This window comes from Urocitellus parryii, chromosome 9 (genome assembly GCF_045843805.1).
Source record: "Urocitellus parryii isolate mUroPar1 chromosome 9, mUroPar1.hap1, whole genome shotgun sequence".
In the NCBI taxonomy this organism is placed as follows: Eukaryota; Metazoa; Chordata; class Mammalia; order Rodentia; family Sciuridae; genus Urocitellus; species Urocitellus parryii.
Window position 1 is genome coordinate 116,399,792 of NC_135539.1, and position 26,141 is coordinate 116,425,932.

Sequence of the window (26,141 nt, forward strand, 5' to 3'; positions counted from 1 at the left end):
TTTCTTATGGGAGCAGACAAGAAAAACCGAGATAAAGATTTCATTTTCTGGATCACAACATTCTTAACTATATTCTTGAAAGAAAGTAAATTCAGCAACCCAAGGTTATAAATGAAGCCTGAAGGCTTGCCCAGGGTAGAAGATATAGGATCTGCAGGACCTGGGGCATTTGGGGGTCAGAAAAGCTCCAGTGTACCTGTAAAGTTGCCACTGGGCCAGATAAAATCCTGCCTGACAACCTGACATGAAAAACCCCCGAAACAGTTCTGAAAAGTGAGATTTTTCTTCAGGCCTTTAACCTTCAGGATGACACACACAGGCCCAGGCCACCAAGAGCTTCCTCTGGGGCAGTTCCCATGCCACCCCCACCCCTCCCCTTACCCAGTTCCCTGACTTTCCAACTGCTTTTTTTTTTTAATTTTTAAAAATTTATAGATGGACATAATATCTTTATTTTGTTTATTTATTTTTATGTGGTGCTGGGGATCGAACCTAGCCCTCACATGTGCCAGGCAAGCGCTCTGCCACTGAGCCACCACCCCAGGCCTCCAATTGCTTTTGGAGGTGGCAGGGCAATCTCCTTTGGGAAGGTGGGGTAAGCTGAGGGGACAAGAGCGGTGTTCCTGAAGGTTGACTGGTCCTACAAGATCTCATTTAATCCTCCCCAACATCCCTAGGGCTTATACCCCATGCAGAGATGAACCTGAAGCCAACGGACTGCCGAGGCCTCGGCTCAGCTAGTGAGTTGAAGGGTAAGGACCAGATGTGCCCTGTAAGGGGTCCATCTTACTCTGGAGCCCAACGTATGTCCCTTACAGTCTGCCACGGGGACACGCAAATTTGAGCACCCCCACTCTTCCCCAGGTCCCCAGTTTATCTCGGGTCTGATCTCTCTGGTTACACCTCCGCCTTCCTGTGTTGCTGACAGGGAAGCCCTGAGAAGTCCCTCCCACGTGCAAGACTTTTCTCCCGCGACGGCGGCGGCCGCCACTGGGCGCCCAGTGGGACCACAGCGCGGGCGGCAGGCGCGCCCGGAGTCGGCGTCTCTGCCCCCGCTCCCGCCAGCCGGCGGGGCTGCTGGTGTCTTGGGGGGGCAGAGCAGCGGGGCTTCGCTCCGTGACATCAGCCCTGCTGTGGTGCTGTGTGCAAAGCCTACTGGTTGGCGTGGCGAGGGACACGCCTTCCCCGAGCGGAACAAAACGGCGCGCAGACTGGGCGCACCCAGCCGTCGCTTCCGACAGTGCCTGCCGCCCGCGCCCGCCGCCGACCGCTGCCAGGTGAGTGCGCCCAGACACCCTCCCGATCGTCGCCCGCCTCTGTCCCCTGCAGCCACCCCCCGCAGGGGCTCCTGGGACGCACCCTGATCTTTCCTGCCCGCGGCGGCCCTGGCGGCTGCAAGGAAACTTTGGAGGAAAAGTGACGCGAGCGGGGACCCTCGCGGGGGAGTGGTGAGAAGTGACCGCAGTTAGCTAGGGCTGTTTTTCTTTTTTCCTGGAGACACTGGGGCTCCACTCAATCCGGGGCTTCCTGGACACAGTTGGCTTTCCCATGCCCCTGACCTAGGGCGACCCGGCTCCCCCGCCGCCTGCAGGTCGGGCAGAACAATTGGCAATTCTGTGGGTCACTGACGCTCATTGTATAGCAGAGAGATGAGGGCATCCGTGCCACCCCCTCCCACCGCCTCCTCCTCTGGGACAAAGTGCCTGCGGGTGGGATGGGGAAGACATCTGGCTTCATGGGCCTGGTCGTGGGCATCTGTGCCCCTGAACGCAGGTGTTTTCCTTTTTCTGAAACAGCACCCCCCACCCCGCACCGCCCCAAGTCGTAGTTAGTGCTCTGCGGAAGGGAGTACTGAAGCCTGAAAGCCTACCCTGAATGTTTTGTGGTCTCAGACCTTGAAAACTTGTGAGAAAGGGGCTGATACTGAGCACACTTAAACAAGTTGCAATATGTTACCCAAGACGCAGACCACAGAGGCAGGTAGGCATCTTTATCTAGAGGCACAGGCCTGAGCATATTCTGCAAGTTTCTGGTCCTTGTGCTCTTGTAAGGCAGTCCAGTCTGTGTCTAGCTGGGAGCAGCAGTGAGGCCCTGGGCTCCTGCCACTCACCGCTTCTCCTGGGGGAGAATGAATAGGCAGGCCTTCCCCATAGTGAGAGGTCACTGCCTTGGGATATTGTCACAGTGGCATGGAAAAAGGTCCACCTGGCTCTGGGAGAAAGTTTACCATGAAGAAGTAGCCAGGAATCTTGATCAGCAATTGGAAGGCAGACAGACTGAGTTTTTTGACTCCTGAATCTGCCACTTACTACAAAAGTGACTTTGGACAAGGGACAATGTCTTGATGCCTCAGTTTCTTTCAGGACCTCCAACAGAGCAGCATTTATGTGCTGCCCTCTCCCCACCCACACCCCCTTCCTCTCAGAAACAAAGTTGGCTGGAGCTGTGAGCTGCCTCTCTGTCATCTCAGAGTCAGATTGGGGATTCGACCCAGGCGTGATTTGGAGACTGGGTGCTGAGCTTCTGGGCTCTTGCTAGCTGATGCCTTCTGATTCTGTAGCCAGTCTCCAGCTCAGGAAGCCAGGGCCATGCCTTCTGAGAGATGGACCAGAGTCTGCAGCTGCTCTTACCCTGTATTACATTACTGCCAACCCAGACTTGCTGCTCAGTCTCCCAGTGAAAGACCCTTTGCCTTGCTGTGGATATCCGGGGCGGGAACAATCAGAGGGGAAGGAAGTTTATCCTGCAGAGGGTGTGGTGTGGCCCAGAGAAGGGGGAGGGGAGAACTGAACCAAGGTCTCCCATGCCTGGTGTTGGGGGTCAGGGAGGATGTAGGCTCAGCAGCTCAGCCAATGACCTGCTAACAAAGTGCAAAAGACAGGGGTGCCCCAGCCTCTTTGCCTCTGCTCTCTCCTAGCACCTGCCTTTGGGCCCAGGTGTTTTCTAATTGCACATCTGCCTCTGGAGCCAGCCAGTCCTCCCAGGGTCTGGATGGTGGGATAGTGGTGGGGGTTATGTTGACACTTGGTATGTGATCAGTAAACATGAATGTGGGTAGGAATGGGCTTTCAGGGGAGTTGTCCTACTAGAATTCATAAACCTTGATAGTTACCAACCAGTTTTTCCCTGCAGGTAGTGTTGACAAGCAGGTGTGGGAAAAGAAGCACTCTGGGTCTCCTGGAGAGGAAAGCAAATTAGGCAGGCTTTCTGGTGGACTACTAAAGTTTTAAGTATTGATGTAAACCCAGCTCGGCTCACTGTGAGAAGCTGGCCTGCTAGAGGCCTGGGAAGAGGCACATATTGAACATTTTGAGATCCAAAGAGGTACAAGTAAGAAAAAGACTTTTTCTCCAAGCAAACCAGCTGTTTGCCATTATGCAGGCATATGGCAAATACCTAGAGGCTCAAAGCAATGAGTGTTAGAATTGGCCTTTTCTTAAGATAATAGTAAGCAGATCTCTATACTTGCTGTGTGCCAGGCCTGTGTTAAGTATCGTATTATCTTGGACAATTTATCAGGTAGGTGCTGACGCTTGCCATTTTACAAATGGAGAAACTGAGGCTGAGAGATGAAAAGGAACTTGTTCAGAATTGCAGCTGGTCCCCTGAGGAGTTGTGATCAGGCCGACACTTCTCTTTCCAGATTAACTCACCAGGGAAATAGCTGCCATTTGTGAAACACATTAACTTTACAAGACACTTAAGACTTATAAACAATATAAAGGCAGATAGGACTTTTGCCGCTTTTAACGTGGATGAGGTCAGGGTCAGAGCTCCTGACCTCTAGATTTTCACTCCGCTGCATGGCTGGGGTGGGGGTAGGGGGAGCCCTGCACTTGAGTTGCCAGATATGCTTTCACCAGCTCTGATGCATGTTTGTGTTTTGGGACCAGGACTACAGGAAATAAAAGAAGTCTGGCTAAGAGCCAGCTTGAGGGAGGGAGGGAGGGGGTGAGGGAGAGAAAACCCTGCAAGCAGACTGCCCCAGGGAAGGGGAGGGGAGGGTCCTGAGTTCTGACAGGAGCTTTGCCTGCAGTTGCCACTTGTCAGGAATTTATATGGTAATGACGTGGCTGGGACTACGTAGGTCCCCAGGAATTTGTCTGACGCCAGCATTAATTCCCATGTATGGTAAAGTGTGTAAATACGGAGGCAGCTAGTGTTTCCAGACTCTGGTATTTCCAGTGCTTCCCAGAGGCCAGAGGCAGCGTCTGGCTCCTGTGTTGACAAGGAAGGAAGAAATGGAAGGTCTGCAGCTGGAGGAACCAAGTCAACCGGGGGTGTGTGTGTGTGTGGGGGGATACTCTTTATACAGGGGCGTCCATAGTAGGATGGAGCTGCCTGAAACGTCAGCTGTGAGCAACCTGTGTTTATGAGACCTAAGAGCTCATTTGTTTTTCCTTTTCAAAAATGAGTGCAAGCCAAATCATTCAGACCTTTTTGTTCAGCTCTTGGGATAACCAACTGTTACCACTCTACGTTGACATCATTCCAGACAAAGTCAAGACGCTCCATCTGTTAATGAGTCTTCGAAGCCTTATCATGCTATAGCATTTCCTGGACTGGTTTTGAAATACTTCAAAGAAGCCAGAGACTCCTATTTTACCTCAATATGACCTTCAGATTTCTGAACTCCCCAAGTGGAGAACTCTGCTATAAAAGGGCCTTAGGGGACACGTGGGGAAGGGGAGACACATAGCATTACCCTGTGGCAGCTCACAGTCCCCCAAGGCCCATGGGGCATGGATTTGAAAAGAGAGAACTCATGCCCCGGAAGGAGGGAGAGTGCTGAGTGGTTCCACTCATGTTCTGGGGTACCTGGGCTTGGAGCCGTGAGCTTGGAGAGGTGAATCATGGACATGCTTCCAAAGAAATCATGTAGGGGGACATATAATCATGGCCAAGCCAGTCCCCTTCTCCTGTTGGCCATCCCTCTCCAACCAGTGACCCTTACCTTCAGTGAGGTCTACTTCCTAAGCTCGCAGGTGTCATTTCTAATATACAGGCTCTATGAACTCTGAACCAGTGGGTCCCCTCCTTCCCTTTCTGTCCTTGGCTGTTCTCTGGATGTGGGGGCATGCAGGAAGAGGCTGAGCTGCGGGGTTGGAAAGGATGACAGCACTCCTCTGTACCTGGCAGATACCAAACAGATTACCTAATGTGAGCAGCACTTTTCAAACTAGATAAACACTTGACAGGTCTCTACTGGACCAGGAGGGTGGGGACTTAAGCCCTGGGCCTGTCAGTCCCTCTTTGGCCCTAGGGAACAAGTAATTATGAAATGGGAGAGAAGGGATTTTTCCATAGGAGAATTAAAGATGTGGGATGGTTTGTCAAGGGTTTGATGTGAGGGAACCTCCTTCAGGCATTGGTGGCTGGCAGTCAAGGATTCTACCTCCCTGAGATGATTTCTTAAACTCGAAACATGACGCACTGAACATATGACCTTTGCTGACTTTCATGAGATCTGGGGTAAGCACCCGAGTCTGCGCCCTGGTCTACCCGCTGCCCTGCTGCTGTAAGAGCTGCCATCTTGGATTTCTCCTCTCAAGATCGAGGATCTGGGTACAGCTCTTACTGGAACAACTAGACAGGGCAGCAGGCTGGAGCTGGTGGCTTACAAGAAGAGGTCAATTCTTGAGTTCTGTTCTGCAGCCAGCCCTGAGGATCCTGACATTTCAGGTGAACAGCTGACTGGCTATTTCCAGTTATTCAGCAGCAAATTAAAGTTCTGTTCTCTGTTGAGATTATGAACACAGTGAAGTAGTACAAACCAGAACACAGACAGCAATTCCCATTGAGGATATAACTCTCTGAAGGTAAAACACTGGATAGTGTGGTCACAGAAGATAGTACTGATTCTTGATGATCCAGGGCTATATACAAGAGGTCTCTGCTGTGGTCTCAGGTTGCCCAAGGAATTGAACCACACAGGAGGGCAATAGCTTGTTGCAGACTCATTAGCTGGGCTGACAGACAAGTCAAACTCTTGGTCCCTATTTATATGTTGCTTTCCAAGCTTTTTTCCTTTAAGATGGGGGCTAGCTGGGAAGGAAGGTATTCATCTGGACCCACACCTGGCGGGATGGTGTTAAGGCTTGTTTGGGCCAATCCTGTTAGCGGGAATCAAAGGTGTGAGCCCTTATGGGGTGCCAGGAGCAGTGCATTTACTTTTATACTTTCTCATTTAATCCTCAGAATAGGATTTGGGGTAGTCAGTCCCCCCCCAGCACCCCCTCACAGCACCCCCACCCCATTTTGGTACCAGGAATTAAACCCAGGGGTGCTTAACCCCTGAGCCACATCCCCAGCCCTTTTAAAAATGTTTTATTTAGAGACAAGGTCTCACTGAGTTGCTTAGCATCACATTTTGCTGAGACTGACTTTGAACTTGTGATCCTCCTGCCTCAGCCTCCCTAGCCGCTGGGATTACAGGAGTGCGTCACCATGTCTGGCTGTCAGTGTTTCATTTTAGAGACAAGCAAATTAAGCCCAGAGCAGAAAGTAACTTGACCCCAGATCACTGAGCTAGGAAGGGTTGCATCTGATCTTTTTAACCCCAGCTCCCATTTTTCTAACCATGGAACTCTGACCTAGAGAATTTTCTTTACGATACCCTCCCACGGGTCTGCTGTCCGATGGCGATTGAAAAGGAGCCAAGTGGCCCTTGGTGGCACTCCACACTCCAGGAACTGAGAAACAGCTTTCCTTTTAAGGCAACTCAGCCTCCCCTCAGGCAGAATTTGGCTATTGGAAAGAGGGGGCTGGGCAGAAGGAGCAGCTCCAGCCCTCACTGCAGAGCAGATAACCCGGGCTCCTCCAGCCGGGACTCTTCCCCAGGTGCAGGGTCTCCTGGAGGGTCCTCATCTGATCCCAGGGGCAGGGAGCCCATTCACAAGGGCCATGAAACCCCTCCTGGCTAGGGTCCCCATCACTGCTTTTCTTCTCAAGTTCTAGAGCCATGCCCCATCTCTGGGCTCCTAAGGGAAGCCCCCCCGCCCCCCGCCCCCGGCCCTGCGCCACCAACCAAATGCCAGGCTCAAAGAAAAGGCCCAGCCAAGAGGCATCCTGGGCAGATTTTCTTCCCTGACAGGTCCTTGGGCTTCACCCATTTCTCCGCCCATGTTCCTGATTCCCTGGGGCCCTGCTGGATGTGGGCCCCTGACATGGGGCCAGGGAGAACAAGGGGAGGCCTGTATGGAACTGTGGGTCTCCCCCCAGGAGGAGAAGGGCTTTTGTGTCTAGAACAAAACACTGCTTGGAACTGACTCCCCATCTCGTGGTTAGGGGAACTTTCCTCCCTTAGGGGTGTTCCTAGGGGTATGAGTGTGTCCCCTGCTGGTTCAGGGGGTTGGAAAGGGAGAAGAGGGACAAGGGAGAGAGCCAGCATTGAAGAACTGCATGCCCACCACGTGCAGCCAGTCTCAGATACGCTAGGCCTGCAGCATGGTGACTGGGGTCACGGAGGACACAGAAATGCATTCGAACCTCCAGGTCTCTCTCTTCCAGCTGTGTGACTACAAGCAAGTTGCCTCACTCTCTGAGCTTTGTTTTTCTTGTCTGTGAAGTGGGCCTATATTCTCCATCTTCAGGCAATGAGGGGGAAATGGGTTGATGCAAATAAATGATCTGGTACATGGCAGATGATCAGCAGCAGCCTGGTGGCCTTGGCTGGGTCACATTGAGGCACCTCATCAGGCTTAAGGAAGCCAGTGTGGCTCCGTAGGACTGAGCCTTTCCCCTAGAGGCTTCCCAGGCAGTTTCTGTCTCCTATCTCATTGGCCAGAAATGGTCCTGGCTGTTCCTGAATCAGCCACTGTCAGGGGAATGGGATCACCATAGGTGACTCGGGCTCTGTCCCTAGATCTGGGGTGGGTCATGTCCCCTGATGCACTTGGTGTAGGGGCAGCTGCCTGAATAGAATCAGGGCTCCCACTCTAAGGAAGGCGGGGGCAGTGGCTGCTGTTTAGATGTCCAGTAATAGGCCTTGCTGTTCTTGTTGATTGTCCTCCACCGTGTGTGCTTTGGCAGCTCTGAGTCCTTGTTCCACAAGTGCAGTTAGCTCCAGAGTCCTCAGGACAGGACAGGGCTGAAGGATTGATCATCAGAGGCTGGGAATGGGCACCAGCCCCAGGATCTGGGAGCTCAGGTACTGCGGTTATCTAAGGAGGCAGAGAGGCCGTGTGCGATTAGAGGAATCCTGTCTGTGGCCTGTGTCAATGAAGCGCAGGAGCCTGAGGACCTGAGGTGGAGACAGATCTTGGAGGCAGTGGTCCTTCCAGACCCTGGAGGAGGACAGTGGGTCCCAGCCTCAGCCCTCTGCCTCTGCACAGCTTCCCCCAAAGCTTTGTGCACAGGGTTGGCCGGAGGGCTTCCTACTTGCTGGGCCCTTTGCTGAACACAGGTCAAGTGGCTATCCTGGTGACTGAGATGGAGTACTCGGGACAGCTGGGAGCGGCAGGACTGACTGCTGGGAGACTCTAACACCAGGGGGAGGGTGCAGTCATTCGCAGACAGTGGGAGGACCTCATGGTTTTCTTTCTTACTATTTTTTTTGTACTGGGGATTGAACACAGGGACACTTAATCACCCAGCCACATCCCTAGCCCTTGTTGATATTTTATTCAGAGACAGGATCTTGCTGAGTTGCTTAGGGCTTCGCTAAATTGCTGAGGCTGGCTTTGAACTCACGATCCTCCTGCCTCAGCCTCCTGAGCTGCTGGCATTATGCCACCTTGCCCAGAACCTCATGGTTTCTGAGCAGATAAATGCTCCATGAGACAGCTCTGGGGGCCATGGGCCAGGATGGACTAGGAAGGAGACTTCAGAAGCAGCCTGGCCGTCAGGGTTGTCACTCTGAATGTGCCCCATGCTGCTGTTAAATAACTGGCTTAAAGGGAGAGGGAGTTTGTGGCTTTGTTTAACTAGAGTTCTGAGATGGAAGGACCTTCAGGCTTGGCTTAATGATGTTATAAAGACTCAGTTTCCTTTGCATCTCAGCTCTGTTCCCCAGCTATCCACTGTATGCTAGGACTGCCTGTCCCCTCTTACGACAACAGGGCCAGAGCCCCCTGCTCCCTTTCTTTGCTCCAAGTGGGGGTTAGGGGAACTTACTCCCTGGAAACCCTCCCAGAAGACAGAGCCAGAAACCCCTGTGTCTCCCTGGCTGGCCCATCCTAGAGCTGATAACCCCGGTGGATGAGGTGAGTCCAGGCCACGTGCCATGGCTGGAAACAGGGAGAGTTACCAAGAAAAGGGAGAATGCAGCAGACAGAGGTCCTCTTCAGGGGGCTGCTATGACCTCCTGGGGAAGGTGAGAGGACATCAGGCTTGCAGAGGGTAGTGGGAAGGACAGAGAGGACAGGCACCAAGAGGTGGAAGAACCCAAGGGACCTGACTTGTGGCCTTAGGAGTGCGTCAAAGGGAGCAGAGTGAGCTGCGGCTGGGGAAGGGTGAGGAGCCCATTTTCTTCCGGGTCTGAGATGAGATTCCTTAGTGGAGGGGAGGATGGTCCTGGTACCACAAACAAAAATGGAGGAGTCCGGAGAAGAATGAAGTTGAGAAAAAGGTAGAGAGATCAGGTGGCTCAAGTGCAAATCTGTGTCCCTGTGTACTGTCCAGGTGGAGATGCCCACCTGAAGCTGGTGCATGAGCCTGGACTTAGCGGAGAGACCAGGGTCATAGGTATATGGGAGTCCTTGCAATGAGGTGCCAGCAGGTAGATGGCAATGCCAGAGACTGGGGAGGGAGGGACTAGAGGGAACCCCAACTTTGAGGATCTGGGAGTGAAAATCTCTCTCTCTCCTCTGCTCCAACCAAACCTTGCTGAAGACTCCTGTCCTCCGGGTAACATTCAGCTAGCCTCACCCAAACCACTTCTCTACCTTAAGCCCAGCTCCCAGCCTGTGCACCTTTCCAGAGCATTCCCCCAGGTCCCAGGCTCTGCAGCAGAGGTACACTTGTGCAGAGTCTAGGGCCCCAGCTGTGGCTCTCAGTCCCTGGGCATCCTTCACTCCTTCCTCAACTATCTGTTGAATACCACTATGCCGGGTATGGAAATCCAGGTTTGGAAGAGCAACTACTTCACCCAGGGTCACACAGCCAGTGAGTGGCAGGATCCAGATTGAATAAAACTATCTGGCATCAGGACCCCAGCTCTGAACCAATACCTAGGGTATCTCAAGGTTGGTCCAGGCCACCTGTTTAGTCTCACCCACTTACTAGAAATTTATATCCCTAATTCTCAGAGATTATGATTCATCAGGTTTGGGGCGGTGCTGCTAAATTTCATTTTGCAAAAGCCCATTACCTGGTTCTAAAGCCTAAGAGCAGTGTCTCTGTGTGCCTGTCTCCTGTGGCTCCTGGTGAGCTATATCTTACATACAAAAGAATGTCTCAAAACCTACGTGTATAGTTCAAAGAGTAGTGACAAAGGGAGCCCTCACATGGCAACCACCCACATTAAGAAAAAGAACTCTGGCCTAGTGCAGTGGCACATGTCTGTAATCCCAGCAGCTGGGGAGGCTGAGACAGGAGGATGGCGAATTCAAAGCCAGCCTCAGCAATTTAGTGAGGCCCTAAGCAACTTAGTGAGACCTTGTCTCTAAATAAAAATTTTTTAAAAAGGGGGAGCTATCTGTGGCTCAGTGGTTAAGTGCCCTGGTTAAATCCCCGGTACCAAAGTGGGAGGGAAAGAACTTTGCCAACACCTCACAGCCTGTCTGATAGCCCTTGACCCACAGAGCCCCGGTCCCTGTCTTAGGCATAACTCATCTAAGACAGTAGTTGGTGACCATCCTTTGCTTTCCTGTAATACATTTCCCCCCATACCTTCCTCTATCAATAGTATGAGTTTTGCCCCAAATACTGTGAACTTTGCCTGATTGGATTTGGGTTTAGAAACTCTGGGCTCTTTTGTGGTCCGCTCTTTTGGTGACATGTTCCCATGAGGCCATGTACAATGACAGCCACCTCGTTCACATTGCTCTGTGCAGCCTCCTTCAGTGTGCCCTACTCAGGGCTGGAAACAGCAGCCTAAGAGGCAGCTGGAGGGTGCTGGGGGAACCAGGATGCTGGGTGACCCACGGGGACAGGTAGCCTCCACGGGAGTCCTGCCTCGGCCTTTGCTCCTCCGTCTCTGCCTGTTGCTTCTTGGTCACGGTTAGTCTGTGTCTCCGGCTCTCTGGGAACTTGATTCCCATTTTGGTGTCCCTTTTCAGAATGCCGAACTGGGGAGGAGGCAAGAAGTGCGGGGTGTGCCAGAAGACGGTCTACTTTGCCGAGGAGGTCCAGTGCGAGGGCAACAGCTTCCATAAGTCCTGCTTCCTGTGCAGTGAGTACTGCGGGCCCGGGACCCCGCAGGCTGGCCTGTCTGCACCCCAGGGATCGGTCCCACGGGATGTAAATAACTTGACATTTGGCTGAAGCGCAGCTGGGGAGGGACGCCCTTAAGGGCCTCTTTGTTCCCTTCAGAAGTTGCTTTCTGAGGGGGTGACCAGCCCAGTGCTCGTGGGTGGTGGGTGTGCGGGGCAGATGGCCAAGCTGGAAAGACTCCGGGAGGAAAACTTTCCACCCCGCTTCCTCCTCTCTTTCTCCCCGCCACGGTCCTGTCATTTCAGAGGGAAACCTTTTAGCCCAAAGTCTCACTAGCCTTCAGACCCAGATTATCCCGGGGTGAAAAGCCACGGAGGCCTCAACCTCATGGTGAAGGTCAGTGTGGAGGAGGAGCTGGGCTCTCCAGGGCACTCTTCCAGGTCAGCACGTCTGCTTCTTCCACTCCCCACTCTACTCGGCCTGCGAGGAGAGGAAGAAGGGGTGCGCCGTCACTGTCATCCATTCTGAAAAATCCAGAGTGACAGTTGCTGCAGTCATGGGACTGCAGGAGTAGGAAGCCAGGCCCAAGACGCCAAGAGACATCAGGCTGACCCAGGGGCCTTGGCTCTGGGATGCCATACTGGCTGGTCCTGGGCCAGGTGATGTGTCCAGGAAGTGGTGACTTGGAGACACCTCTTCTTGGATTCCTAAATGTTTGATTCCTGTGATCAGAGCAGAAATCTGCATTAGAAGAAGCAACTATTACACCACATGCACACACCTGTCATACCAGTGACTTGGGAGGCTGAGGAAGGAGGATCACAAATTTGAGGCCAGTCTCTACAACTTAGCCAGACCTTGTCTCAAAATATAAAACATAAAGGACTGGGAATGCAGCTCAGTGGTAGAGCACCCCTGGGCTCAATCCCTGGTATGGCAAAGGGGTGTAGAGGTCGGGACGAAGAGGCAACTACAGTAAAGTCTGTCTCCTTGAGGACCAGCTGAGTGGGAGGCCGTGGAGCGTCCTGGTTAAGCCCCAGGTTTCATCAGGGATAGAATCAGAATTCAGTTTCTGTTATCCATGCCATGATGGACAAGTTACCCACTTTCTCTCTGGTTGAGTGTTCTCATTTGTACCTACCTCTTGGGGTCATTGAGAGAGTTGAAATAAAAGGAGCTTATAGAATGAATGAAGCACTTCAAGCAATTGTGAGGTTCAATAAACAATAGGCACATGCATGTGTGTGTGTGTATGCACACGTACCCACTGCTCAGGGGTCCATAGCAAAATGGTGTGATAAAAGGAGAGCCGCCGGGAGTTGGAGTCCCAGCCCATCTGATAGGCCCAGGAAGTGGGGTCCTGTCCATCCTGCCTCAGTTGAGAGATCTGAGCTTCCTTTGTTCTCAGGGAATTTGGGCTCCAAAGTAGGAACTAGGCGGGCCAAGGGCCACCTACCTATTCATTGGATGTGATCCAGATCTGTTGCTGGACGGGCCAGTGCAGGGCCGCACTCTCCCTGGTGGACCTGGAGTGACAGCCCCAGGGCTCACTGATGAATGGGGAGGCGACAGGCTTCAGTGGAGCCCTGCTGGCTTCCAGCCTGTGGAGGAGGAGGCCACAGGCAGCAGCGTTTTGTTATCAGCAGTTCATCATTTAGCCATTTTTCAAGCTATTTTTTTTTTCCTTTCTTTTCTTTTTTCTTTCCCAGAGGGAATAAGAGAGGGCTTGGCACTGGCTGAGAAGAGGGCTCAAGCTGCTGAGGTCCCAAAGACCTTTCTCTTTGCTCTCAAATGTTGCTTAATCATTGACTAAGAGGGACCATCTGTGGCTGAGAGCTCCTGCCTGTGGTCCTGCCTGTGGAGGAGTAGCTGTTGGTCAGGCATGGGGGGAAGTCAGGAATTCAGGGGGTGGCCTAGGAAGGAAGGAGCAGGGCCTGAGGCAGGGTGTGAGGGGGTGTTGGGGATTAGAAACAGTTGCGGGAAGCCTGGCTGGGGAGCAGGGCAGCTGGGGAACGCACATTATGCAACTAGCAGCCCTAGGAGCTGGCATGTGTTCCTCTGGGGTCTCCGGCCTGTGCGCTTCCTGGGCCTCTGAGCTCTCAGGGGACTGTGTTGTGCTGCATGTGGCCCGGCCCGCTGAGGCATCACTCCTCTTGCTTACTCCCAGGGCCTAGAGCAACACCTGGCACCTGTGGGTTCTCCACGAAGATGTGTTTAGGAATGAAAAGGGCACTGTTTCTCTTTTTCAGTCAAGCACTTTTCCCAACACGTCCAGGTTTTGTTTTGGTTTTTTGCTTAACATGATTTGGTGGAAGTTTCGTCAGGTCTTCCTTGAATAAGGAATATATTTGAAATTCCTCTTGACTGACTCTTTGGTGGACCTTACAAAGGAGCTGAGACCCTGACTACATCATCTGGATGGAGGGGAGGGGCAGAGGGTTGCCTGGGGTGGGGAGGGTGGCCCGCAGGGAGGAGTTCTCTCCTTCCTTCCTTCCTTCCTTCCTTCTTTCTTTCTGTTGTAGATGGACACAACACCTTTATTTTGTTTATTTACTTTTACGTGGCTCTGAGGATGGAACCTAGTGCCCTACACATGTTAGGCGAGTGCTCTACCACTGAGCCACAACCCCCCCCCCCCACACACACACCAGTCTTATCTCTGCTTTGTGCCTTCCCTCTCTGGTCTTGGAATTCCCAGTTCAATTTAGGTCTTACAGGAAACAATTCCAGGCCAATTCCTGACTTCCCGCCCTAGAAGGGAATGTTGGAGCCTTTGGCCTGTTGTTCCCTGGCCCTCCTCAGGAGCCAAGCCCCAGGGGAGGTGGTGGGGAGGTTCCATATTTGGGTGGCCCAGAGTGCTGGAATGAGGTGGAGATCTGGAGGGCAGGACAAGAGGGTCCTTATTTAGTCTGAAGTCTCCAGTCTGGAGCTGAGAGAGAGAGAGGTGGGGGGAGCTGGTGGAGGGCTCTGGACCCTTTAAAGGCAAGAGAGAGCAAGATGCTGGGAGCCTTTTCAGAGGGAGGTGAGAGGCGTGGCTTGTCAGTGGTGACTTCTAGCTCCAGAGGGGGTGTTGGAGGTTGCAGTTCATTGGGGCACACTGAACTCCAAAATTTAAGAACTACTGTAAAACCAAATTAGGCTTCCAGGACGAGACCTAAAGAAATAGGGTGAAGTTGAGCCTCGTGAGGGAAGTAGCTAGAAGTTAGAAGCATATGATCTCTTGAGGCCCAGACCTGCTCCTCCCCCTCTCTGTCTCCCTATGGAGCCAACTTTATGTAATGCTCATCAGAGTAGCCAACTTATATTATGCACCTATTGTGTGCAGGGTATTGTGCTAAGTGTGTCACATATAAAATCTCATTTGATTCTCACAATTACCTTTTGGGGCAGAAGTTATGTGCACTTCCAAGTGAGGCTAGAAAAGCAAAGGTAGGAGCCCAAGCCACACAGCTGGAAAGGGAGAGGGCTGGGATTCGACTCCAGGCTCTCTACCTTTTTATGCTTGATAGCTCGCACAACTCACCTGTGAGATCCAGGGGACTGAAGGATGTAGGAACCTTGTCCAGGTGGCCCCATTCCAATCTCTCTCACCGCAGGACTCAGGACAGTCTTCCCAGTGCCCAGCCTCACATCTCCCTGTTATTTCTGAGACTGGAAACTTCAGTGCTATCGTGATTAGCATGGCCTATATGGCATTTCAAAGCCCACCATGTTGGGCTTTTCTTCAGGGCATATCCCTTCACCTGCACCCTTCTCCCCAGTTCTACCCCCACACCTCTCACTCCCACCAGCATGGGCAGACTGTCTCCTTGGAATTCCATGGTTGCAGGCAGGAAAACCCAGCCCTTCCTCCCTTTCTTTATTCTTCTCTCCTGTTGGGCCATGTGGTCTCTGTTAAGGGCAGAGTGAAGAACTTCCCTTGGCATCGTGTGGTCTGGAGTCAGCATAGGCTGTTGCCTCTGAACTATGGGATGCATCACAGCCTGGGGAGGTTCAAGGGTACAGAGGACCAAGGGAGACACCCACAGATTCCTGGAGGTGGGGGACATGGCCACCTAGAGTCATACTTGCAGATCCCATCCCTCTGTCCTCCAGTCATTGGCCACCCCATGGCACCCACACCATTCCTGAAAGGTCAGGATAATTTGTATGCAAACTGCCACCAGATACAGTGGCACATGCCTGTAATCCCAGCTACTCCAGAGATTGAGGCAGGAGGATCGCGAGTTCAAAGCCAGCCTCAGCAACTCACGGAGACCCTGTCTCAAAATAAAAATATTAAAAAAGGGCTGGGGGCTGGAGTTGGGGCTCAGTGGTAGAGCACTCACCTAGCATGTGTGAGGCCCTGGGTTCAATCCTCAGCACCACATAAAAATAATAAAATAAAGGTATTGTGTCCACCCACAACTAAAAAAAAATATTTTAAAAAAGAGGGGTATTGGGGATGTGGCTCAATGGTTAAGTACCCCTGGATTCAATCCCTGTACAAAAAAAAAAAAAAAAAAAGAAAGAAAGAAAGTCTGGGGATGAAGCTCAGTGGCAAGGCACCTCTGGGTTCAATCCAAGTATCAAAAAATAACAACCCCCCCCCCCCCAAAGTGTCCAGAAAACTTCAACTGCAGAGGGCTGCAGGGAGCAAGCTGCTCACTCCAGCTGTGACTCACCATTTCTGTGCTCCCCTCACAGTGGTCTGCAAGAAGAATCTGGACAGCACCACTGTGGCCGTGCATGGGGAGGAGATCTACTGCAAGTCCTGCTATGGCAAGAAGTATGGGCCAAAAGGCTATGGCTATGGGCAGGGCGCAGGCACGCTGAGCACTGACAAGGGGGAGTCCCTGGGCATCAAGCATGAGGAGTGAGTACAAGATCTTCTCCCACTTTGTCTCGAATTTCTCTCCCTGCCCTGGTATTGGGCATGTTTTCAACCACAGTTGGTTAAACAGTGAAAGGCTCAGAGAGCCATTTATTTCAAAGGGAGTCATAGAGCAGGCTACTGGAGCTGCTGGGAACCCAGCTAGGAATGCAGTAGGCCCGGGTCCTCCCTGCATGCTATATTTTTATTAGCATCAGAGCTGGGAAGGACCCCAAGAATTCCTTAGTCCAATTTCCTCATTATATAGATGAGAAAGCCCCCGGGGTCCCCTGCAAGTGTCTGAGCCAGACCAGGGATTGGAGCAGCACACAGCCAATCAGCCTCACTTGGCCCAGCCATCTCTCCTGCTGAGGAGAAATCATGTCCTTGCCTTGGAAATGCCACAGAGTGTCATGGGGTTCCTACCTTCACCCTAAAACACTCCCTGGCCTCCAAGCGGCTGGCGAACATGGCTGTTGGCAGCAGGCCTGGCTAGTTCCTCGGCTCCAAGGGGATGGGTGGAAATGATGGATGAGTTACTGCATTTCAGCCAAGGTCACTGACCCAACAGGAATGACTTTTCAGCAGATTTCCTCTGGAAAGTATCTGATGATAGACCAACTGCAGAAATGAGGGGCAGAAGAGGGTGACTCTTAGCAAATGAGGTGTGAAGTGATTCCAGGGTTTTAACTGAGTGACCAAGGGAAGTTTGATGTCTCCATAAAAATAACATGGTGCTGAGCCTTGGTTTGTCCCTATGTATCATGGGAGATGACACTAGAGGCCCCGGTGGCCCTAGCTCTTGTAACTTCTGCTGGGAGAGCTGCTCCTGCCCTGTCATGAGGGGAGGGTGAGTCCTGCCCTGCAGGGCCAGCCCCGCCTGTATTTGTCACTGTGTCATATCCCTTCTTGTCCTTCTCCATGCAGAGCTCCTGGCCACAGACCTACCACCAACCCTAATGCCTCCAAGTTTGCCCAGAAGATTGGAGGCTCTGAGCGCTGTCCCCGATGCAGCCAGGCAGTCTACGCGGCGGAGAAGGTGATTGGTGCCGGGAAGGTAAGGCGACTGCTGGGCACCTTGAGAGGGGCAGGAGACAACCTTCCTGAAATAAGGATCCTAGAACTTTGCAAGTGGTGAGCCTAGCTCTGCTCAGGGCAGCCTGACCCTGGCCTTTAAACCCCTTCCCTTCTAGGGAAGGAATAACCTTCATCCCTGTGGGTTGCTTATCCCAGACTCCAAGGAGCTCACATCATCCACGCACAGCAACATTCCCAGCATTGGTGGGTGTCTATTAATAATTTATAGGGAGTTGCAGAGATCAATCTGTACTCTGGAGTTGAGGACCAAAGTATCTAGGAGTACATGGCTGAATTTCAGAGGTCCTGCAAGCCCCCTAAAAGTACATGCGAAGATTTGTGGGAATGTGTCTCTGGGAAGAAGATCCATAACTGTCATCAGATTTTCAAAAGGATTTGTGATTCCCAAAGTGTCAGAAACCACCTAAAGACCAAACCCAGAAGAGCTGGAGATGGGCTGTAGGCCCAGCTGGTCCATCAACATACTGTGTGATCTTGGCCAAAGTTGGGCGCTGTGGCTCTTGCTTGTAAATCCCAGGCTTGGGAGGCTGAGGCAGGAGGGTCACGAGTTCAAAGCCAGCCTCAGCAACTTAGTGAGACCCTAAGAAACTCATTGAGATCCTGTCTCTAAATTAAAAAAAAAAAAAAAAAAGAAAAGAAAAAGAAAGGAAAAAATACAAAAGAACCATCCAAAAATATATGTTTTATTTCATGGGTATGTACTCCCAGAAACCCACCCATATACTCCCAGGGTGGAGATTTTTCAAAGTTCAGATCCTATCAGAATCTCTTGGGAAGCTGTTTGTAATTGCCTGCCATTCCTCCATGAGATTCTAACCATAGCCCCCCAGCCACAGTGCACAGTAGGAATCCCCTTAGGGGCCTACTGTTCAAACTTTGCTGATCTTATCCCTCACTCAGGCTGTAGTGGGCAAGGGGAATTCATGCCCTGGGGATAGGCAGCCTAGACTAATAGTCGGAAAACCACTGACAAGGAATCTCTAAACTGTGTGGTCAGAGTGGATTTCTGGATTGTCACATGAAGCCTGGGAGGAGTGACTTGGCCAAGATCACACAGCATCTGATGGACCAGCTGGGCCTAGAGCCCATCTCCAGCTCTTCTGGGTTTGGTCTTGGTTTCACGGCCTTTTGACTTTGAGTAAGGGGGCCAAGAGGAAGGGACTGAGGAAGTAACACTTATGCCAAGTCTAGACTGTAGCAGGCTCTCAACTCTCACAATTACCGTTGAAGATGGAAATTATTATTCCTATCTTTAAAAGAAAAGGGTACAGCATAGTGCCTGGAATGTTGCTCAATACAGGTCAGCTATTATTGTTATTATTATTATTATTTACGTTTTGCGATTGTTATGAAGTCAAAATGAAGATTCCTGCATTGATTAAAAGATATGAAAACAGGAGACTTTAATTTTACTTTCAAGTTGGATTTTTCTTGTTTCGTCCCACTATGAGAATGGAAACTTATCAAAAAGTCCTTAAGATGCTGGGCATAGTGGTGCATGCCTGTAATCCCAGCATCTTGGGAGGCTGAGGCAGGAAGATTGCAAGTTTGAAGCCAGCCTCAGCAACAGTGGGGCGATAAGCAACTCAGTGAGACCCTGTCTCTAAATAAAATACAAAGTAGGGCTGAGAATGTGGCTCAGTGGTCCAGTGCCCCTAAGTTCAATCCCTGTTACCCCCACCTCCCCCCAAAAAAGTACCTAAGAGCCAAGCACAGACACAGTGGCTCATGCCTGTAGTCCCAGCAGCTTGAGAGGCTGAGGCAGAAGAATTGCAAGTTCCTAGCCTCAGCAACTCAGCACGGCCTTAAGCAACTCAGTGAGACCCTATCTCTATAAAACATAAAAAGAGCTGGAGATGTGGCTCAGTGGTTAAGTGCCTCTGGGTTCAATCCCTGTACAAAAAGAAAAAAAAAAACTATGAATTAATATTCCTGTCACTTAGATTCTAAGGAAAGTTAAAGTTGTACTAAGCCGTAGGATAAAAGAATTTTGCATTCAAGAGGAACAGGCAGGGATAAACCCCCTCTTTTCTTTGCCTGGGTGAGGAAAGAAACATCAAGGAGCAGGAGTACTTTCAGGTGTGGTATGAATGAACAAATAGATTGAGCTTAGTTTTGGGGGGTGGTTGGAACATGGGAGGGTGAGGGAGGCTAGGTGCCATCCAGTCTCGTCCAGCTGGGAAGCTGAGGCAGGGCCTCTGCCTTACAGAGGAGGAAACAAAGGCTGGAGACTGTTGAGGTTGCAGAGGGCCCCGAGGGGAGGACGGAGACCTGTGTCCCCCCACTCCAGCTCCTTGAACCCCACTGCAGTCCCAGGAGGTAGGAGTGAGTGAGGTTAGCAGTCAGGAAGTCTGAGAGGACATCTTCCTTTTTCCCCCTCCAGTCTGGGCACCGAGTGGCTGTGCTGTGCTGCGGAAGTCTCTCTGCCCTTAAAAGGCATTGTTCTGTCCTGTCTGGCTGCCGCCAGCCCCTTGCTTTTCCTGGGTTTAGCAGAGCTGTCCACACATCAGCCTCTGAGGCTGCTCAGCTGTTGCTAATGGGAGCCGGCTGCCGCCCAGGAGTCTGGCAGTGTGGGGCAGGGGTGGTTGCTGTGCATAGACGGAGGCCCTGCTCCTTCCCTGGGAGGTTGTTTGCCCTGTACTACCTTAGGACACCTCTCAGAACCACAAAGGGCCTTCTGGGGCCCCTGGAGAAACTGCATTCCTCTGGCTTGTTCCTGCTCCGTGGAATGCATTTCACAGACCCATTCTCCTTTCAAAGTAATACAGACAGCCCTGGCCTGGGATCTGCTGTGTTCCAGCCTCTGTCAGGCTTTGGACACTGATGAAGTTATTAAGTGCTGACAGCTGTCTGATGAGGGAGAGGCCATGCCATTTTCCAGGAGGAAAAATTGCCTTTGGACAAATGAGGCAATGAGTTCTAGAATTTTTGAGGCAGGGCAATGCCTGCTCTGTGGCTAGACACTGGATGTTTAAATATCAAGTCCTCACATCCATTCTGTGATAGGCAGGGAGGTCTCCAGAGGAGGACATTAAGGAGGCTGGCTGTTCAACTAGTGGCTGTTCCAAGAGGCATCTGGAGCCTTTGCTCACACCACTGATCTGCAGGCGGAATGGATGTGGACAAAGGTTGTCTGACCCCACCTCTGGGGGCAGCAGCTACCCGGCTGATAATTTCACCCCTTCACCCCCCTTTTGTGGTGTAGATGGTGCCATTAACCACAGAATCATTGTGATACTTTATTGCAACACACTATTGAAGGCGCCATGAGGTGGTGTGTTGGAAAGCTCCCACCTGCTGTCTGACAGCAGCCCTAGCCTAGCAGACGACAGGAAGGTGCCTTCCACCGTCTTGTGTGAAGGGGATGGGCTGGGGCTAGGGCAGCCAAGTCACTGGTGGCAGCATTAACAATTTTCTTCTTTACCTAGTCTTGGCATAAGTCCTGCTTCCGATGTGCCAAGTGTGGCAAAGGGCTGGAGTCAACCACTCTGGCTGACAAGGATGGTGAGATATACTGCAAAGGTGGGTAGTTTCATTTCCAGTTGAGTAGCGGGAGGCCTGAGGGGCGGGGAGACCCTGGAGTTATGCTATTGCTGAGTGTGAACCAACTCCTGGCCTTGAAATCCAAAAGTCAGAGCATCAGAGGGGGAAACGACCCGAGGGAGACAGTAGAGAAAACCAGAGTCAGGTGGAATATTAGGGCAAGGACAGGCCTACAGCCTGGGAACCTAACTCCCTGTCCAGGGCTCTAAGCAGATAATGCTCCTTTTCTCCTTTAAACTGTAAAGGAAATGGGTGCAGAGTGGTGTCTAGAACCTCCTCATGTTGAGATTGGAGGTACAGTAAAGGTGAAGGGCATTGATGGACTTTCTCCTTGCAGAGGTCAGTCCCCAGGGGTGGCAGGAGGGTCTGCTTGGGGTAAGGAGCATGTTCTCATCCTTCTTCTTTCTCTGCAGGATGCTATGCTAAAAACTTCGGGCCCAAGGGCTTTGGCTTTGGACAAGGAGCTGGGGCCTTGGTCCACTCTGAGTGAGGCCACCACTGCCTGCCACACCCTGCCCACTCCTGAGCTTCTCATCGCCATCCCCTTCCCAGCAGCCTTGGGGACCTCCAGGATTCTTTCTCACCCAGCCTAGCCGCACATCACTAATGACTTGAACTTGGGCCTCTGGCTCCCTTTGGTTGGGGGTCTGCCTGAGCTCCCGCCCCACTAAGGAGCTACCCCTGCCTGGCATCTCACACTATCACCAGTAGGAGATGTCTGTCTTTATAGTCTGTGTGGGACCAGACCCTGTCTCCCTACACCTCTCTCCACAGACCTGGTCTTAACCTCTTAGGCTGAGCATCCATCTTCATTGGCCAAGACACCTGGGCCACGTGGTGGTGCCCTAAGCAGCAGCAACAGGCCAGGAGGGAGAGGGAAACAGGACCAAGATGGAGAGGGGGAAGGCTGTGGTTTATTTGACTCAGAGATTCTCTTAGGGAAAGAGGGTGGGATTCTTGGTGTTTCTCAGAATAAGCCTAAGGAGTCCCAGCTCAGGGAGTCACTACGAGGAGGCAAAGAGGCATGCAGACAGGGTCATGGCCACAAAAAGGAACCACTCAGTTCTCTAGGCCTCTTGCCTGTGAGTCTCTGTGGAACTGGAGTCCTCCCACCTGGGATTGGAGGGTAACAACCCAGATCCAAGGACCCCAAAGTCAGAACACCTTAGGCTTCTAGTTCCCTGTTCCATGCGGGGCGGGGGGTTCCTAGAGAAATACTTCCAACACACATTCGCAGGAGCCAGTGGTCCAAATAGCAGGGCAGCTAGATCTGGCCCTATTCGTGGATCCTAAGGGTGCCGTGGGCAGCTCCTCCCCATCCCAGCACAGCGCAGGCTAGCCCTCTGCTGTCACCAGGCCTGGTTGTTCATCTGATTGAAGGGAGGCAGACACATCCTCAGCCTGTATCCAACACCCTGTCCTTCTGTTTCCAGTCCTCAGGGCCTCCCCCAACCCAAGACCTGCCCCTTCCACACCTCCCTTCTCCAGGGATTCTTCTCTGGCCACATCACCCAACCCTTCCAGGACCCCAGGTCAGGAACAGCAGAAAGAAGGGGGAGGGGCCGGACTTTGCTGCTCCCAGTGACTGAAAGGACCACACTGTCTGCAGCACAGGCTGTATTCAAGCTGATTTCTTATCTGGTTAATAAAGCTGTTTAGAACAAAACTCTGGCGTCCCAGTCCTGTGTCTGTGTGTCTGTGCACCACACTCTGGGAACTAGGAGGGAACTGTATTGGAGCCATCACAATTAGCAGGAGGCCTGGTGGGAATGAATCAAAGACCATTCCTTCCTGCTTTTTCTAAGAAAAACTTGCTTTTTCACTATTAGTTCTAACAGAACCACACTACCTGGAGTAACAATCAACAGGGTGTCACCGCCTTGTGCCATTTGGCCTCCACTGCCACATCTGGGTATAGGGACTGCATGAAGTTGGGCATTAGAGGGCCCCAGCTAGGTCCCCAAAGTGTGCTCAGAACATCTCCCCAGTTGGTAAGCTCCAATGTGAGAGGGAACTCAGCCAGAGGTAACTTCGTGTCAAAGCTCGAAAGCTTACTTCTGTAAACTTGTATTGTTCAGGTCCCCACAGCCACTTCCCATGAAAGGCCAGACTCTTTGGAAATAGGCTTCTCTGGCGGGTTGTAATGTTCGCCTGTTTTACAGATAACTATGTGATGCTTTTCTGCTGGATTTTTTACTTCAGCCCTTTTGGGAAATGTGTCCACACTGAATATTCAAAACCAAAAGCAGATGCTTTAACAAGGCCTCCTCTGCTTAGTATTCAGATGACCCATCCAGCAGTGGCCTTGACAACCCTCAGCACCCAGAAGGGACCTATATTTGTATAGGATCCATGGATGGTGCAGCAGTGGGAAAGGCAAGGCTCCAGGTGAAAGTGCCAGAGATCAGAGGAGATGGCTGGTGGGCGTGGGCACTGACAGTTAGCTCCCCAGGTCGGGTCAAGGTCTCTCTCACCTTTGTAGCCCCTCTATCCAGCACAGGGTATGTCTTCCGGGGAGATGCTGGGGGAGGTTTATGTAGGGAGGAGAATGGATGGTTCCACAAATACAAGTAGGTCCTCCTGTTTGGGGAGCGACCCACGAAACGGCTAGGAAGGAGCCTTTGGGGCCCAAAGCTGGAGACAGGCTGCCCTCTGCCGGCCGCGCGGGCGCTCCTCCCTGCACCCCAGCACCGCACCGAGCTCCCGGCCCTGCTACTAGGGTCTTCCCGCTGCGGGATCACAAGTCGTCCTGGGCAAGCCGCGACAAAGAAAGAGCCGTGGTCGGCACACACTTCTTGGGAAATAAAAGCAGGGGGCTGCGAGACAGGCGGGGAAACGCCCACAGGACAGGGCGGGAGGCTCCCGGAGACGGGTGCACCCGCGCGGAGAGGGCCTGGAATCGCAGGCACCGTGCTAGGAGACACAAGGTGGTGCTGTGAGGTCAGGGCAAAAGGCAGGCGCGCCCCTTCTGCGCCGCCATACCCTCTTCCTCTCTCCGCGGGTCCCTAGGACCCTTGCTCCTGCGACACAGCTTACGCTTGTAACCCCCATGCTAGCTTCTCCCTGGGCGGATTTGTGCGCTAAAAGCGCCGGGTGGTGCCCCAACCTGTGGGATTGACCAAGGAAGCGGGTGAGCAAGGATCTTTATGTCCATTCAGGTATTGCCTTTCCCCTTTCTGCGCTTTGAGCAGAGTCGGTCCGGGGCGCCCCCAGGTGAATGCATGGTGGGAGTCCAGCACAGAAGTGGCCCTGGGCTTTTAGGGTGCTGTGAGAAAGAGTGGCTCCTCCTGATACCAGGCAGGCTCAGCCAGCCACTTCCTCCAAGACCCTTAGCAATCTCTTTGGGTCACCGAGAGGCTGAGGAGGGACAAGAATCTCAGACCGAGCCAGACTGCAGGGTAAAGACAGAGTTGAAGGAAGGGTGGGGATAGATGTGTTGTTAGATGTATGGGTGATCCCCGAATCTAGCGCCTAGCAACTTTTTGGGAGGGGCAGAAACCCAGGAAGGCCAGGTCCCTAGATTTGCTTTCAGTGAAGGTGGCGGTGGTCAGCTGATCAGGGAGGAACTTTCAGATCAATGCTGTATGGTTCTGGCTCCCTCCCACTCATCCCCTGGCCCAGCCTTCAAACCCACCCCCTTTTTATGAGGATCATTGAGGGAGAGGTTTTTAAAATGGATTCTCAGCCCTACACCTAGAGATTCTGATCAGGTTGGCCTGGGTGGTGACTGGGAATCTGTATTTGAAAAGCTCCTCGGGTGATTCTGATACTCAAGACCAGTCAGGCCTGGGGATATATGGACTAGCCCTGCTCCACAGCCTGGGAGACCTTCACCCTATAACTGGGGCCTCCTAGGGCAACCCTGAGCTGCTCATCCTAGTGCCCCACTGGAGGTGCCTCTGAACACTTTTCAATGATTTGAGAAGACTTCCTGGAACTTCCTTGTTATGGTGTGACTATGAGGTATCCCCCCAAAGCTTCCGTCTTAATGCAAGAATGTTCAGAGATGAAATGATTAGATTATGAGAACTATAACCTAATAAGTCCACCCTAGTTTGAATGGACTCACTGTAATTGTAGGAAGGTGGGGCCTGGCTTGAGTAAGTGGGTCGGTGGGTTGTGCCCCGGAAGGGCTCATCTTCCCTCTGACCCCTTCCCCTTTCTTTCTCTGTTTCTCTCCACCGCGCTCTTGGGCACAGAGCAATGGAGTTGGCCAACCATAGACTGAACCTCTGAAACTCTGAATCAAAGTAAACTTTTTGTCCTCTAACTTGTTCTCTTCAGGTATTTTGGTAACAGCATTGAAAGCCTAATTAACACATTCCTGTTTCTGTCCCTTTGAGTCATCCTGAATAGGTGCAGTTCCTTTCCTTTGTGATGGTTCTTCAGAGACTGGCAGACACCTGCCCTCCTGCTTGAGTCTGCCCCTCTTCGGCACCAACATTCCCTGGCCTTTCAGTGGTTCCTCATCAGCTGAGGAAGAAAGAGGAGACTTGGGGTGCTGTGGATGTAGCTCAGGGGAATAGCACTTGTCTTACAGGCATGAGGTCCTGGGTTCCATCCCCAGCATTAAAGGAAAGAAAAGAAAGCAGGGAGTAGGTCCTGGGGGCTTGTAATACCTAGACCCGGCAAAGCAGAAGCAGCTTCCCCTGGGAAAGACCTGCCTGGGCCACTAGTCCCCCACCCTTGCCTCCTTCATTTGGAAATTTTGGAACATTAGTCCATTGTCTCATGGGTTTACTCTGCCACACTGTTCAAAGGCCTGAAATAGTTTAATTCATTAGATCCTCACACTAATCCTATGGGGCAGGTTTAATCAAAGTAAAACAGGAACCAAAGAATAATTCAGAAACTAGCTTGAAGTCCAATGGCAGAGCAGGATGTGCACGTAGGCAGCTGGGTCAGGTCTTATCCTTGTACTGCGGTATACCTGACGCTGAAAGAAACTGGGAGGGAGGGGAGGGGAGGCCTTAGTACAGTGAGCTAGGGCCATAGTACTAGCTAATGTTTATTAAGCACATACTCTAATTGCTATCTTATTTGAAGCCCACGTAAGCTCTAGGAGGTGGTTTTGGCACACTTTAACACCACAGAGGGAACTGAGAATCAGTGAATATTTAAGTGACTTACTCAAAGCCACTGGCAAGTGGTGGAGTCAGGATTGGAACCAGCTGTGTGACTTTGGGCCGGCCTCCTCTCCTCTGGGTGTCAGCTCCTCATTGGTGAAATGAAAATGCTGGCCTCAGTGCGTTCTAGGGAAGTGCTCCTCAAATTGCAATGTGCCCACACATCTCTTGAGGATCTTGTAAAATGCAGATTCTAATTCAGTAGTTGG

The 26,141-nt window shown here is 52.0% G+C and overlaps 2 protein-coding genes across 2 annotated transcripts in view; both read left to right on the forward strand.

Moving 5' to 3' along the window:
* Tnni1 (troponin I1, slow skeletal type) overlaps positions 1-26,141 on the forward strand; it is a 112,507-nt gene that overhangs the window by 32,755 nt on the left and 53,611 nt on the right. The gene's annotated exons all lie outside the window — the stretch shown is intronic.
* Csrp1 (cysteine and glycine rich protein 1) lies at positions 1,022-22,472 on the forward strand. The gene is made up of 6 exons (XM_026397199.2): positions 1,022-1,277; positions 11,220-11,332; positions 16,000-16,168; positions 17,093-17,222; positions 20,692-20,785; positions 21,220-22,472. Exons 2-6 carry the CDS (start codon positions 11,221-11,223, stop codon positions 21,294-21,296), a joined length of 582 nt encoding a protein of 193 aa, XP_026252984.1. The 5' UTR covers positions 1,022-1,277; position 11,220; the 3' UTR covers positions 21,297-22,472.